This window comes from Taudactylus pleione, unplaced genomic scaffold, assembly GCF_031769625.1.
Source record: "Taudactylus pleione unplaced genomic scaffold, aTauple2 ptg000597l, whole genome shotgun sequence".
Classification (NCBI taxonomy): domain Eukaryota; kingdom Metazoa; phylum Chordata; class Amphibia; order Anura; family Myobatrachidae; genus Taudactylus; species Taudactylus pleione.
In genome coordinates this window covers 106,730-124,056 of record NW_028284999.1, presented here as the reverse complement: position 1 = coordinate 124,056, position 17,327 = coordinate 106,730, and the positions used below count along the sequence as shown (strand labels likewise).

At 43.9% G+C, this 17,327-nt stretch overlaps 1 protein-coding gene across 1 annotated transcript; it reads left to right on the top strand.

Moving 5' to 3' along the window:
• Positions 1 to 312: 312 nt before the first annotated feature.
• On the top strand, positions 313 to 16,969 carry LOC148480773 (uncharacterized). Its single transcript, XM_088453869.1, has 7 exons — positions 313 to 394; positions 1,158 to 1,231; positions 6,223 to 6,455; positions 7,315 to 7,378; positions 7,568 to 7,695; positions 7,998 to 8,116; positions 16,888 to 16,969. The coding sequence occupies exons 2-7, from the start codon at positions 1,162 to 1,164 to the stop codon at positions 16,967 to 16,969; spliced, it is 696 nt and encodes a 231-aa protein (XP_088309995.1). The 5' UTR covers positions 313 to 394; positions 1,158 to 1,161.
• The last annotated feature ends 358 nt before the right edge of the window (positions 16,970 to 17,327 follow it).

The window sequence follows — 17,327 nt, the reverse complement described above, 5'->3', positions numbered from 1 at the left end:
TCATCGTCATACACAGCGCAGACTGTCATTCCTTACAGTACGTCCCCACAGATCATCGTCATACACAGCGCAGACTGTCATTCCTTACAGTACGTCCCCACAGATCATTGTCATACACAGCACAGACTGTCACTAGACATACTGATCTCCAGAAACATGGCCGCCACCCTCTCCTGAGACCTCTGTACTTATGTATCCAGACATGAGAGTGTCCCTGCCCTGTAACAACTGCTGCCAACTTCAGCTCACTACAGGCACTGCAGGGTAACCCTACAGGCAGTGGCAGCACTGACTACACTCAGGAGGGCTCAGTTGTTCTACAGGAGGAGTGCACCTTGTGTTATCCCCTGGGGGTTTTGGAGGAGGAGGACTGGATTGTCTATTTCTATTTCAGGTTCTGCAGGAGTGAACTGCAATTTATTCTGTGCCTTCTGTAGGAGGAGTGGGCTGTGTATTATCTGCTGTGAGTTCTGCAGGAGGAGTGGGCTGTGTATTATCTGCTGTGAGTTCAGCAGGAGGAGTGGGCTGTGTATTATCTGCTGTGAGTTCAGCAGGAGGAGTGGGCTGTGTATTATCTGCTGTGAGTTCTGCAGGAGGAGTGGGCTGTGTATTATCTGCTGTGAGTTCTGCAGGAGGAGTGGGCTGTGTATTATCTGCTATGGGTTCTGCAGGAGGAGTGGGCTGTGTATTATCTGCTGTGAGTACTGCAGGAGGAGTGGGCTGTGTATTATCTGCTGTGAGTACTGCAGGAGGAGTGGGCTGTGTATTATCTGCTGTGAGTACTGCAGGAGGAGTGGGCTGTGTATTATCTGCTGTGAGTTCTGCAGGAGGAGTGGGCTGTGTATTATCTGCTGTGAGATCTGAAGGAGGAGTGGGATGTGTATTATTTGCCGTGAGTTCTGCAGGAGGAGTGGACTGTATTATCTGCTGTGAGTTCTGCAGGAGGAGTGGGCTGTGTATTATCTGCTGTGAGTTCTGCAGGAGGAGTGGGGTGTGTATTAGCTGCTGTGAGTTCTGCAGGAGGAGTGGGCTGTGTATTATCTGCTGTGAGTTCTGCAGGAGGAGTGAACTGTGGGTCTGCAGGAAAGGTGGACTGTATTATCTGCTTTGGGTTCTACAGGAAGAGTTGACCGTGTTGTATCCTGTGTGCTCTGTAGTGGGATGGCGGCAGCTGCTTGGTCTGAACGGGTTCTGAAGCTGGTGCTAGATCTCAACAACCTGCATCGTGGAGGTGAGTGGGGTCTTCTGTGTATGTGGTGTGATGTCCCTGAGGCCGTACTGTGCACGGTCCCCCTATACACACCCAGTACATAGGTTATATACAGTATATGTGATGTCCCTGAGGCCATACTGTGCACGGTCCCCCTATACACACCCAGTACATAGGTTATATACAGTATATGTGATGTCTCTGAGGCCGTACTGTGCACGGTCCCCCTATACACACCCAGTACATAGGTTATATACAGTATATGTGATGTCCCTGAGGCCATACTGTGCACGGTCTCCCTATACACACCCGGTACATAGGTTATATACAGTATATGTGATGTCCCTGAGGCCATACTGTGCACGGTCCCCCTATACACACCCGGTACATAGGTTATATACAGTATATGTGATGTCCCTGAGGCCGTACTGTGCACGGTCCCCTATACACACCCGGTACATAAGTTATATACAGTATATGTGATGTCCCTGAGGCCATACTGTGCACGGTCCCCTATACACACCCAGTACATAGGTTATATACAGTGTATGTGATGTCCTTGAGGCCATACTGTGCACGGTCTCCCTATACACACCCAGTACATAGGTTATATACAGTATATGTGATGTCCCTGAGGCCATACTGTGCACGGCCCCCTATACACACCCAGTACATAGGTTATATACAGTATATGTGATGTCCCTGAGGCCATACTGTGCACGGTCTCCCTATACACACCCGGTACATAGGTTATATACAGTATATGTGATGTCTCTGAGGCCATACTGTGTACGGTCCCCCTATACACACCCAGTACATAGGTGATATGTGATGTCCCTGAGGCCGTACTGTGCACGGTCCCCCTATGCACACCCAGTACATAGGTTATATACAGTATATGTGATGTCCCTGAGGCCATACTGTGCCCGGTTTACCTATACACACCCAGTACATAGGTTATATACAGTATATGTGATGTCCCTGAAGCCATACTGTGCATGGTCCCCCTATACACACCCAGTACATAGGTTATATACAGTGTATGTGATGTCCCTGAGGCCATACTGTGCACGGTCTCCCTATACACACCCAGTACATAGGTTATATACAGTATATGTGATGTCCCTGAGGCCATACTGTGCACGGTCCCCTATACACACCCAGTACATAGGTTATATACAGTATATGTGATGTCCCTGAGGCCATACTGTGCACGGTCCCCCTATACACACCCAGTACGTAGGTTATATACAGTATATGTGATGTCCCTGAGGCCATACTGTGCACGGTCCCCCTATACACACCCGGTACATAGGTTATATACAGTATATGTGATGTCCCTGAGGCCATACTGTGCACGGTCCCCCTATACACACCCAGTACGTAGGTTATATACAGTATATGTGATGTCCCTGAGGCCATACTGTGCACTGTCCCCCTATATACACCCAGTACGTAGGTTATATACAGTATATGTGATGTCCCTGAGGCCATACTGTGCACGGTCCCCTATACACACCCAGTACATAGGTTATATACAGTATATGTGATGTCCCTGAGGCCATACTGTGCACGGTCCCCCTATACACACCCAGTACGTAGGTTATATACAGTATATGTGATGTCCCTGAGGCCATACTGTGCACGGTCCCCCTATACACACCCGGTACATAGGTTATATACAGTATATGTGATGTCCCTGAGGCCATACTGTGCACGGTCCCCCTATACACACCCAGTACGTAGGTTATATACAGTATATGTGATGTCCCTGAGGCCATACTGTGCACTGTCCCCCTATATACACCCAGTACGTAGGTTATATACAGTATATGTGATGTCCCTGAGGCCGTACTGTGCACAGTCCCCTATACACACCCAGTACATAGGTTATATACAGTATATGTGATGTCCCTGAGGCCATACTGTGCCCGGTTTACCTATACACACCCGGTACATAGGTTATATACAGTATATGTGATGTCCCTGAGGCCATACTGTGCACGGTCCCCCTATACACACCCAGTACATAGGTTATATACAGTATATGTGATGTCCCTGAGGCCATACTGTGCACGGTCCCCCTATACACACCCGGTACATAGGTTATATACAGTGTATGTGATGTCCCTGAGGCCATACTGTGCACGGTCCCCCTATACACACCCAGTACATAGGTTATATACAGTGTATGTGATGTCCCTGAGGCCATACTGTGCACGGTCCCCTATACACCCCCAGTACATAGATTATATACAGTATATGTTATGTCCCTGAGGCCATACTGTGCACGGTCCCCTATACACACCCAGTACATAGATTATATACAGTATATGTTATGTCCCTGAGGCCATACTGTGCACGGTCCTCCTATACACATCCAGTACATAGGTTATATACAGTATATGTGATGTCCCTGAGGCCATACTGGGCACGGTCCCCCTATACACACCCAGTACATAGGTTATATACAGTATATGTGATGTCCCTGAGGCCATACTGTGCACGGTCCCCTATACACACCCAGTACATAGGTTATATACAGTATATGTGATGTCCCTGAGGCCATACTGTGCACGGTCCCCCTATACACACCCAGTACATAGGTTATATACAGTGTATGTGATGTCCTTGAGGCCGTACTGTGCGCGGTCCTCCTATACACATCCAGTACATAGGTTATATACAGTATATGTGATGTCCCTGAGGCCATACTGTGCACGGTCCCCCTATACACACCCAGTACATAGGTTATATACAGTATATGTGATGTCCCTGAGGCCATACTGTGCACGGTCCCCTATACACACCCAGTACATAGGTTATATACAGTATATGTGATGTCCCTGAGGCCATACTGTGCACGGTCCCACTATACACACCTAGTACATAGGTTATATACAGTATATGTGATGTCTCTGAGGCCATACTGTGCACGGTCCCCCTATACACACCCAGTACATAGGTTATATACAGTATATGTGATGTCCCTGCGGCCATACTGTGCACGGTCCCCCTATACACACCCAGTACATAGGTTATATACAGTATATGTGATGTCCCTGAGGCCATACCGTGCACGGTCCCCCTATACACACCCAGTACATAGGTTATATACAGTATATGTGATGTCCCTGAGGCCATACTGTGCACGGTCCCCCTATACACACCCAGTACGTAGGTTATATACAGTATATGTGATGTCCCTGAGGCCATACTGTGCACTGTCCCCCTATATACACCCAGTACGTAGGTTATATACAGTATATGTGATGTCCCTGAGGCCGTACTGTGCACAGTCCCCTATACACACCCAGTACATAGGTTATATACAGTATATGTGATGTCCCTGAGGCCATACTGTGCCCGGTTTACCTATACACACCCGGTACATAGGTTATATACAGTATATGTGATGTCCCTGAGGCCATACTGTGCACGGTCCCCCTATACACACCCAGTACATAGGTTATATACAGTATATGTGATGTCCCTGAGGCCATACTGTGCACGGTCCCCCTATACACACCCGGTACATAGGTTATATACAGTGTATGTGATGTCCCTGAGGCCATACTGTGCACGGTCCCCCTATACACACCCAGTACATAGGTTATATACAGTGTATGTGATGTCCCTGAGGCCATACTGTGCACGGTCCCCTATACACCCCCAGTACATAGATTATATACAGTATATGTTATGTCCCTGAGGCCATACTGTGCACGGTCCCCTATACACACCCAGTACATAGATTATATACAGTATATGTTATGTCCCTGAGGCCATACTGTGCACGGTCCTCCTATACACATCCAGTACATAGGTTATATACAGTATATGTGATGTCCCTGAGGCCATACTGGGCACGGTCCCCCTATACACACCCAGTACATAGGTTATATACAGTATATGTGATGTCCCTGAGGCCATACTGTGCACGGTCCCCTATACACACCCAGTACATAGGTTATATACAGTATATGTGATGTCCCTGAGGCCATACTGTGCACGGTCCCCCTATACACACCCAGTACATAGGTTATATACAGTGTATGTGATGTCCTTGAGGCCGTACTGTGCACGGTCCTCCTATACACATCCAGTACATAGGTTATATACAGTATATGTGATGTCCCTGAGGCCATACTGTGCACGGTCCCCCTATACACACCCAGTACATAGGTTATATACAGTATATGTGATGTCCCTGAGGCCATACTGTGCACGGTCCCCTATACACACCCAGTACATAGGTTATATACAGTATATGTGATGTCCCTGAGGCCATACTGTGCACGGTCCCACTATACACACCTAGTACATAGGTTATATACAGTATATGTGATGTCTCTGAGGCCATACTGTGCACGGTCCCCCTATACACACCCAGTACATAGGTTATATACAGTATATGTGATGTCCCTGCGGCCATACTGTGCACGGTCCCCCTATACACACCCAGTACATAGGTTATATACAGTATATGTGATGTCCCTGAGGCCATACCGTGCACGGTCCCCCTATACACACCCAGTACATAGGTTATATACAGTATATGTGATGTCCCTGAGGCCATACTGTGCACGGTCCCCCTATACACACCCAGTACATAGGTTATATACTGTATATGTGATGTCCCTGAGGCCATACTGTGCACGGTCCCCCTATACGCACCCAGTACATAGGTGATATACAGTGTATGTGATGTCCCTAAGGCCATACTGTGCACAGTCCCCTATACACACCCGGTACATAGGTTATATACAGTATATGTGATGTCCCTGAGGCCATACTGTGCACGTTCCCCCTATACACACCTAGTACATAGGTTATATACAGTATATGTGATGTCTCTGAGGCCATACTGTGCACGGTCCCCCTATTCGCACCCAGTACATAGGTGATATACAGTGTATGTGATGTCCCTAAGGCCATACTGTGCGTGGTCCCCCTATACACCCCCAGTACATAGGTTATATACAGTATATGTGATGATATATATCCTGCAGGTTGTCTACCGTTCTGCGTAGAAGGGCAGCGGGTCGGCTGGGTGCTGCAGCCGGTGGCAGAGCTTCTATCGCAGAACTCCGATGTGTTCTCCCTACATAGAGACCCCTCCGCCCGCCTGGAGCTTAATGACCATCTGTGCTCCCCCCAGGACAGGACACGAGCTGTACAAGAGGTGATGGAATCTCTGAGAGGTCAGGACATCTTCCCCTGTCTCCGAGAATGGAGGGATGAGGTGAGGCCTCAGCAGTCTCTGAGCAAAGTGCAGCTCAGGCTGCGTTTTCTCTCACATCAGTCTGCGCATGTCCGTCACCAGCGTCCACATTCTGTGCTACGTTCTGTGCAGTGCATGCTGGGAACTGTGGCTCTATAACAGGTGCAGGGCCACAATGTGTCCTAGAGAGGGGAGGTAAATGTCACCTGCAGTAATGAGAGATGGGGGCTCTGTTTGACCATAGAGATGGGGGCTCTGGGTGACCATAGAGATGGGGGCTCTGGGTGACCATAGAGATTGGGGCTCTGGGTGACCATAGAGATGGGGGCTCTGGGTGACCATAGAGATGGGGGCTCTGGGTGACCATAGAGATGGGGGCTCTGGGTGACCATAGAGATGGGGGCTCTGGGTGACCGTAGAGATGGGGGCCTCTGGGTGACCGTAGAGATGGGGGCCTCTGGGTGACCGTAGAGATGGGGGCCTCTGGGTGACCGTAGAGATGGGGGCCTCTGGGTGACCGTAGAGATGGGGGCTCTGGGTGACCATAGAGATTGGGGCTCTGGGTGACCATAGAGATGGGGGCCTCTGGGTGACCGTAGAGATGGGGGCCTCTGGGTGACTGTAGAGATGGGGGCCTCTGGGTGACCATAGAGATGGGGGCCTCTGGGTGACCATAGAGAGGAGTTTCCTGTACTGTGAAATCACTTCCTCAGCTTAGAGACCTTGTGATGCAGGATTAGTAACAGAACATTGATTAGCGTCGGCCGTACAGAAAGCTGATCACAGGTTATAGTCATCTGCGTCTGCCCATGTGAGTTCCTGGCCAGCTACCCCGGGGGGTGATACGGTTATTTACCCTGACTCTCTGTCTCTTCCTTAGCTCTATGATGTGAAGGGTCTCTTCTCAGACCCCCCCCTCCTCAGCATGGAGCGAGCTGCAACACGTGAGTAACCCATTATAGCTGAGGTGTGAAAAATGATTCTTATCCCCAAGAGCTTGCAATCTTTTCTTGTCACCAGTCCCTTTATACTTCATGTTTATTTTTATCTCTGCCTCTTTCCTGCTGCCCCGTAGACTATCACCGTATCCATCTGCATCTCTGAATAATCACCTATTTCTCCCCTATTTCCAGCTCTCCTTGGGGTGTCACGGTATGGGGTGCACGTCAATGGCTTCCTGCGCAGGGGTGCGGAAACATTTATGTGGGTCGCCAGACGTTCTTTGACGAAGCCCACGTACCCTGGAAAGCTGGACCAACTGGTGAGGGGGGGGGGGGGGGGTGAGTCCTGGTGGGTTCATGCGTCACTATGAGGAACATATAATAGTAATAAGTAATGTTTTATATTGTACAGAAGAAGTTCTGCACTGACGTAAGTTCCTAATAAACATTAACATACATTAATCTGTTGTCTGACACCAATTCTGTGTGACAGACCTCTGCCCCCGGAAGCCATAATAGTAAATAACTGCGCATAGGACGTCATAAGAGGATTTATCTATATAAAACCATACAGTAGATAGAATCTGTAAGAGTATATAATCCTCAGTTTCCTGTATAACAGGCCGCAGGAGGAATCGCTGTAGGGTCTGGAGTGTGGGAGACTCTCCTCAAGGAGTGCATGGAAGAGGCGTGTATCCCAGAATCCCTTGCAGCCACCGCCAAACCAGCCGGGACCGTCAGGTAACCTCTAGTTATATGTTTATTTCTAGCACACAGGATTTATGCGCATGTAACTAGGTTATTACATATAGGGGTAAATTTACTAAGAATCGAGTCTGGGAGAGTTTTTTTTTTTTTGTCAACTCAATTAGCTTCACTGAAACTCGGGTGATTTGAGGCTCCTGAGACTCAAATTTACCAAGAAGTGAGTTTAGCTGAGAGTGAGATGGCCGATGGTGAAGCAGAACGAGACTTCTCCCCCGAGTAGCAGGTTTTGTAGGAGATTACTCACCTGAGATTGCAGTGTCGTCTCCCGAGCAAGCAGCCTGCACATATCAGTGAGATATATCAGTGAGATATGTGTAAGCTGCTTGTGTTCTAGTCTGCAAAAAAAACGGGTTATAAGTTTTAAAAAAAAAATTACATAGGGCCCCCCCCCCCAAAAAAAAAAAAGACTTGCCAGCCAGTCCTGGTTCTTAAAATTACAGGGAACAAAATGTGTAGGGCTCCACAGTAATTTAAGAACCAGCACCGGGCAGCAGGGCCAGTTCTGGTTTTAAATATAGGGAGAGAAAATTTGTGTGAGGTTCCCCTTATATTTAAAACCAGCTCTGGACCCTTTCTAGCGAGGGACTGATGCAACAGCCAGTGGTGCCCTTTCACTGGGCCCCCCAGCCACAGCATCAGCGCTGACCGCTAGTCAGCCCAGACCAGGGATCCCTGGGGAGTTGGAGACCCCCCCAATAAAGGGGACACCCTCTCCAGGGCACCCTATGTAATTTTTTTTTTTTTTTTTACTTTTTTACTTTTTTTTTCTATTTACAGGCAGAAATATACATGGATCACAGTGACCTATGTATGCTTCTGCCAAACTCGCAGATCACAGGCAGGTGTATTTATTTCACGGGTTTTTACTGGAGAGTTTTCCTATCTCATGAGAGTTTAGAAACTCTCTGCTTGGTAAATTCCAGAATCCTATCTTCACTAGTGAAAAGGTTCTCGAGTTTTGCCCATGGTGAATTGAAGAGAGTTTGCTAACTCTCCAGTATTTTCCCGTAGCATTATTTATTATTTATTAACAGTTTCTTCTATAGCGCAGCAAATTCCGTTGCGCTTTACAATTTGAATCAAGATTAACATTATATTGGGTTGTAAAAGACATACATAAGGGTAAGAGGGCCCTGCTCACAAGCTTACAATCTATAGGGAAATAGGTGTTGATACACAAGGAGAGGTGCTACATATTGCAAATTGGTCCAGCCCAATTGCAGATATTCTTGGTGAGCGGTATAATCCAATCACACTGGAAAGTTGGCCTAGGGTTAGGAGGATGTTCTATTGAAGAAAGAGAAGATGTGATAGGTGTTTACTATAAGAAGAGAGTTAGATAGGGAGCTATAAAAGGTTAGGTGGGCGGTCCTGGAATCTGATAAGCTTGTCTAAGGAGGTGAGTTTTCAGAGAACGCTTGAATGTTTGGAAACTAGTGGAAAGTCATTGTGCGTGGGAGGGCATTCCACAGGGTGGGTGCAGCCCAAAAAAAGTCCTGTAACCGTGCATGGGAACAAGTAATGCGCGGGGATGAGAGACACAGATCTTGTGCAGAACGGAGATGTCGGGTTGGAAGATATTTTGAGATAAGTGAAGAGATGTATGTTGGTGTGGTTTGGTTAATAGCTTTATGTGTGAGTGTAAGTATTTTAAATTGAATACGGTAGAAGACCTGCAGCCAATGGAGGGACTGACAGAGTGGATCAGCAGACACTGAACGTTTGGTGAGAAAGATCAACCTCGCAGCTGCATTGAAAATGGATTGTAGTGGGGAGAGTCTGTTTTTGGGAAGACCAATAAGGAGACTATTGCAATAGTCAATGCGGGAAATTATGAGTGTGTGTATTAGAGTTTTTGCAGTGTCTTGCGTAAGATATGGTCGAATTTTGGCTATGTTTCTTAGATGTATGTAACAGGATTTAGAGACAGATTGAATGTGGGGAACAAAAGACAGTTCAGAGTCAAGGATGATACCTAGGCAGCGAGCTTGTGGGGTGGGGTGGATTGTCGAGTTGTCAACAGTAATAGAAATATCAGGTTGGTAACTGCTATTGGCTGGTGGAAATATAATTAATTCTGTTTTGGATATATTAAGTTTGAGGTGGCGAGATGACATCCAAGATGAAATGGCAGAGAGATATTCAGTGACACAGACCAGCACAGATGGTGACAAATCTGGGGAGGATAGGAAAATTTGAGTATCGTCCGCGTACAGATGATACTGAAAACCAAAAGAGCTGATTAGTTTGCCAAGAGAGGTGGTATAGATTGAGAAAAGCAGAGGACCTAATACTGAACCTTTTGGTACTCCAACTGATAGAGGTAGCGAAGTGGAGGTAGAATCAGAAAAGCGAACAGTGAAAGAACGATTAGATAGGTAGGAAGAGAACCAAGAAAGGGCTGTGTCTTGAAGACCTATGGATTGTAGTGTTTGTATGAGAAGAGAGTGGTCAACAGTGTCAAAGGCAGCTGAGAGATCTAGAACAATTAGAAGTGAATAATGGCCTTTAGCCTTGGCAGTGACCAGATCATTTACTACCTTAGTCAGTGCTGTCTCAGTGGAGTGCTGGGAACGGAAGCCAGACTGAAGTGGATCCAATAAGTTGTGGGTGTTAAGAAAGTGTGTGAGGCGAGTGTAGGCAAGTCTCTCCAGTAGCTTGGAGGGGCAAGGTAGCTGGGAGATAGGATGGTAATTAGAGAGAGTGTTAGGGTCAGAATTTTGTTTTTACAAAATGGGAGTGATCACTGCATGCTTGAGCAGTGATGGAAATATACCATTAGAGAAAGAGAGAGAGAGATTACAGATTTTAGTTAAGTGTGGAATGAGCACAGGAGACAGAACTTTACTGATTTGTGAGGGTATAGGATCAAGAGGAGAGGTAGTAGAGTAGGAGGATGAGAAGAGTGTAGCTACTTCATCTTCATTAGTGGGGTCAAATGATGAGAACGTGCCACTGGGTTCAGGTAGGGGATTGAACAAGACCCTGGCTGAGGAAGTGCATACCATTTCATTTCGGAATATTATCAATCTTGTTTTTGAAATAGGAAGCAAGATCTTGTGCACTGATAGTAGCAGGTGGGTTGGGTGATGGAGGGGTAAGAAGTGATTTAAATGTATTAAAAAGTCGCTTGGGGTTAGAGGCTTGGGCAGAGATAACAGATTGGAAATATGTCTGTTTGGCATTATCCAGTGCATTACGATAAGAGTGGTAGATCGTCTTATATGTGAGGAAGTCACTTGGAGTATGAGACTTTCGCCACTGACGTTCTACTTTACGTGAGAGTTTTTGTAGGTGTCTTGTGAATTTGGAATGCCATGGTTGGAATTTGGAAGCCACAGTAGTAAAGAAGATCTCTCTCCCGAGTTTGACATTAGTAAATCTGAGAGTGGGAAAAAATGCCCAAACTCTCCAGAGAATGCTAACTCCACCAAACTCGATTCTTAGTAAATTTACCCATAGAGTCACTGTTGGTTATTCCCATATATTACATATAGAGTCACTGGTGGTTATTCCCCCATATTACATATGGAGTCACTGGTGGTTATTCCCATATATTTCATATAGAGTCACTGGTGGTTTTTTCCCCCATATTACATATAGAGGCACTGGTGGTTATTCCCTCTTTATTACATATAGAGGAACTGGTGGTTATTCCTATATATTACATACAGAGTCACTGGTGGATTTTCCCCCTTATTACATATAGAGCCACTGGTGGTTATTCCCTCTTATTACATATAGAGGAACTGGTGGTTCTTCCCATATATTACATATAGAGTCACTGGTGGTGAATTGAAGAGAGTTTGCTAACTCTCCAGTATTTTCCCGTAGTAAAGGAGATCTCTCTCCCGAGTTTGACAATAGTAAATTTGAGAGTGGGAAAAAATGGCCAAACTCTCCCAAACTCTCAGCTTAGTAAATTTACCCCATAAAATCACTGGTGGTTATTTCCATATATTACACATAGAGGAACCGGTGGTTATTCCCATATATTACACATAGAGTCACTGGTGGTTATTCTCTCATATTACATATAGAGTCACTGGTGGTTATTCCCCCATATTACATATAGAGTCACTGGTGGTTATTCCCCCATATTACATATAGAGGCACTGGTGGTTATTCCCTCATATTAGATATAGAGTCACTGGTGGTTAATCCCATATGTTTCATATACAGTGACTGGTGGTTATTCTCCAATATTACATAGAGAGGCACTGGTGGCTACCCCTATATTACATATAGAGTCACTGGTGGTTATTGCCCCATATTACATATAGAGGCACTGGTGGTTATTCCCTCATATTACATATAGAGTCACTGTTGGTTATTCCCTCATATTACATATAGAGTAACTGGTGGTTATTCCCTCATATCACATATAGAGTCACTGGTGGTTTTCCCCATATTACATATAGAGGCACTGATGGTTTTTCATCCATATTACATATAGAGGCACTGGTGTGTTTTCCCCCCATATTACATATAGAGGCACTGGTGGTTATTCCTCCATATTACATATAGAGGCACTGGTGGTTATTCCCTCATATTACATATAGAGGAACTGATGGTTATTCCCATATATTACATATAGAGGCACTGGTGGTTATTCCCTCATATTACATATAGAGTCACTGGTGGTTATTCCCATATACTACATATAGAGTCACTGGTGGTTATTCCCATATATTACATATAGAGGAACTGATGGTTATTCCCATATATTACATATAGAGTCACTGGTGGTTATTCCCTCATATTACATATAGAGGCACTGGTGGTTATTACCTCATATTACATATAGAGTCACTGGTGGTTATTCCCATATACTACATATAGAGTCACTGGTGGTTATTCCCATATATTACATATAGAGTCACTGGTGGTTATTCCCCCATATTACATATAGAGGCACTGGTGGTTATTCTCTCATATTACATATAGAGTCACTGGTGGTTATTCCCAAATATTACATATAGTCACTGGTGGTTATTCCCATATATTTCATATAGAGTCACTGGTGGTTTTTCCCCCATATTACATATAGAGGCACTGGTGGTTATTCCCTCTTTATTACATATAGAGGAACTGGTGGTTATTCCCATATATTACATACAGAGTCACTGGTGGATTTCCCCCCATATTACATATAGAGGCACTGGTGGATTTTCCCCCATATTACATATAGAGGCACTGGTGGTTATTCCCTCATATTACATATAAAGTCACTGGTGGTTATTCCCATATATTTCATATAGAGTCACTGGTGGTTTTTCCCCCATATTACATATAGAGGCACTGTTGGTTATTCCTTCTTTATTACATATAGATGAACTGGTGGTTATTCCCATATATTACATACAGAGTCACTGGTGGATTTTCCCCCATATTACATATAGAGGCACTGGTGGTTATTCCCTCATATTACATATAGATGAACTGGTGGTTATTCCCATATATTACATACAGAGTCACTGGTGGATTTTCCCCCATATTACATATAGAGGCACTGGTGGTTATTCCTCCATATTACATATAGAGGCACTGGTGGTTATTCCCTCATATTACATATAGAGGAACTGATGGTTATTCCCATATATTACATATAGAGGCACTGGTGGTTATTCCCTCATATTACATATAGAGTCACTGGTGGTTATTCCCATATACTACATATAGAGTCACTGGTGGTTATTCCCATATATTACATATAGAGGAACTGATGGTTATTCCCATATATTACATATAGAGTCACTGGTGGTTATTCCCTCATATTACATATAGAGGCACTGGTGGTTATTACCTCATATTACATATAGAGTCACTGGTGGTTATTCCCATATACTACATATAGAGTCACTGGTGGTTATTCCCATATATTACATATAGAGTCACTGGTGGTTATTCCCCCATATTACATATAGAGGCACTGGTGGTTATTCTCTCATATTACATATAGAGTCACTGGTGGTTATTCCCAAATATTACATATAGTCACTGGTGGTTATTCCCATATATTTCATATAGAGTCACTGGTGGTTTTTCCCCCATATTACATATAGAGGCACTGGTGGTTATTCCCTCTTTATTACATATAGAGGAACTGGTGGTTATTCCCATATATTACATACAGAGTCACTGGTGGATTTTCCCCCATATTACATATAGAGGCACTGGTGGATTTTCCCCCATATTACATATAGAGGCACTGGTGGTTATTCCCTCATATTACATATAAAGTCACTGGTGGTTATTCCCATATATTTCATATAGAGTCACTGGTGGTTTTTCCCCCATATTACATATAGAGGCACTGTTGGTTAATCCTTCTTTATTACATATAGATGAACTGGTGGTTATTCCCATATATTACATACAGAGTCACTGGTGGATTTTCCCCCATATTACATATAGAAGCACTGGTGGTTATTCCCTCATATTACATATAGATGAACTGGTGGTTATTCCCATATATTACATACAGAGTCACTGGTGGATTTTCCCCCATATTACATATAGAGGCACTGGTGGTTATTCCCTCATATTACATATAGAGTCACTGGTGGTTATTCCCATATACTACATATAGAGTCACTGGTGGTTATTCCCATATATTACATATAGAGGAACTGATGGTTATTCCCATATATTACATATAGAGTCACTGGTGGTTATTCCCTCATATTACATATAGAGGCACTGGTGGTTATTACCTCATATTACATATAGGGTCACTGGTGGTTATTCCCATATACTACATATAGAGTCACTGGTGGTTATTCCCATATATTACATATAGAGTCACTGGTGGTTATTCCCCCATATTACATATAGAGGCACTGGTGGTTATTCTCTCATATTACATATAGAGTCACTGGTGGTTATTCCCAAATATTACATATAGTCACTGGTGGTTATTCCCATATATTTCATATAGAGTCACTGGTGGTTTTTCCCCCATATTACATATAGAGGCACTGGTGGTTATTCCCTCTTTATTACATATAGAGGAACTGGTGGTTATTCCCATATATTACATACAGAGTCACTGGTGGATTTTCCCCCATATTACATATAGAGGCACTGGTGGATTTTCCCCCATATTACATATAGAGGCACTGGTGGTTATTCCCTCATATTACATATAAAGTCACTGGTGGTTATTCCCATATATTTCATATAGAGTCACTGGTGGTTTTTCCCCCATATTACATATAGAGGCACTGTTGGTTATTCCTTCTTTATTACATATAGATGAACTGGTGGTTATTCCCATATATTACATACAGAGTCACTGGTGGATTTTCCCCCATATTACATATAGAGGCACTGGTGGTTATTCCCTCTTATTACATATAGAGGAACTGGTGGTTCTTCCTATATATTACATATAGAGTCACTGGTGGTGAATTGAAGAGAGTTTGCTAACTCTCCAGTATTTTCCCGTAGTAAAGGAGATCTCTCTCCCGAGTTTGACAATAGTAAATTTGAGGACAAAAAAAGTATCAAGGCGCTTGAATAACACTTGTAATATCTGTAGCTGCAGCAGTTTAAAATAAAAGGGGAAATTGCAACCCCACAAAACACCATGAACAAATAAGAAAAACTGCGCTAATATACAGACATAATGAATAATTAGTTTAGTTTATTAAATAATATATAAAAAAATATAAGAATAAACAATGAAGAAATAAAAAAACACCAAGGATGAATATATAGTTGTCAAAAAATATTGTACCTATATGCAAATGGATGGTGGATGGACTTGGTGAACCACTAAAATTAACCACAAGAGTATCTAAGAATTATATGAATAAATAACAACAGTATTACAAAACACATATGAAAATGACATATGTTGAACAATAAAAACACGTATTGCATAATGAGTGTATCTATACTGAATAGATTCACTAATAATAAATGATGCAAATATTGTTATATTGGAAGTTATGGAGCAACAACCATTGTGTGCAAAAAGTTCAGTAGTATCAGAAAAAGGTGTTTAACCACTTGTTTGTTGATAACTTATTGTTGCGCACTGTAACCGCAAGCCTGCAATAAGAGTATCCTTTTTAAGTGTCCACAGTAATACGCTGTCTGTGGTTTAGAATGTAGAGAGGTGGTTGGTGAATAGTAAAAGTCAAGGTGTCACCCCGTCGGGCGCATAATATAGAAGTAAACTTAGAACACTGACCAACCTCAAAGTCACAGACGACAGCATTGTTATTCTCTCTTTATTACATATAGAGGAACTGGTGGTTATTCCCATATATTACATACAGAGTCACTGGTGGATTTTCCCCCATATTACATATAGAGGTACTGGTGGTTATTCCCTCTTATTACATATAGAGGAACTGGTGGTTCTTTCCATATATTACATATAGAGGCACTGCTGGTTATTCCCTCTTATTACATATAGAGGAACTGGTGGTTCTTCCCATATATTACATATAGAGTCACTGGTGGTGAATTGAAGAGAGTTTGCTAACTCTCCAGTATTTTCCCGTAGTAAAGGAGATCTCTCTCCCGAGTTTGACAATAGTAAATTTGAGAGTGGGAAAAAATGGCCAAACTCTCCCAAACTCTCAGCTTAGTAAATTTACCCCATAAAATCACTGGGGGTTATTTCCATATATTACATATGGAGGCACTGGTGGTTATTCCCTCATATTACATATAGAGTCACTGGTGGTTATTCCCCCATATTATATATTGTTGTTATCCCGCCATTGTAGCTATGCTTATAAGCAGGACGATGGGCTGTACCCGGAGTGTCACTCCCCCATATTACATATTGTTGTTATCCCGCCATTGTAGCTACAAATATAAGCAGGACGATCGGCTATACCCGGAGTGTCACTCCCCCATATTACATATTGTTATTACCCCCCATTGTAGCTACGCGTATAAGCAGGACGATGGGCTGTACCCGAAGTGTCATTCCCCCATATTACATATTGTTATTATCCCGCCATTGTAGCTATGCGTATAAGCAGAACGATGGGCTGTACCCGGAGTGTCACTCCCCCTTATTACATATTGTTGTTATCCCGCCATTGTAGCTACACATATAAGCAGGACGATGGGCTGTACCCGGAGTGTCATTCCCCCATATTACATATTGTTATTATCCCGACATTGTAGCTATGCGTATAAGATGGACGATGGGCTGTAC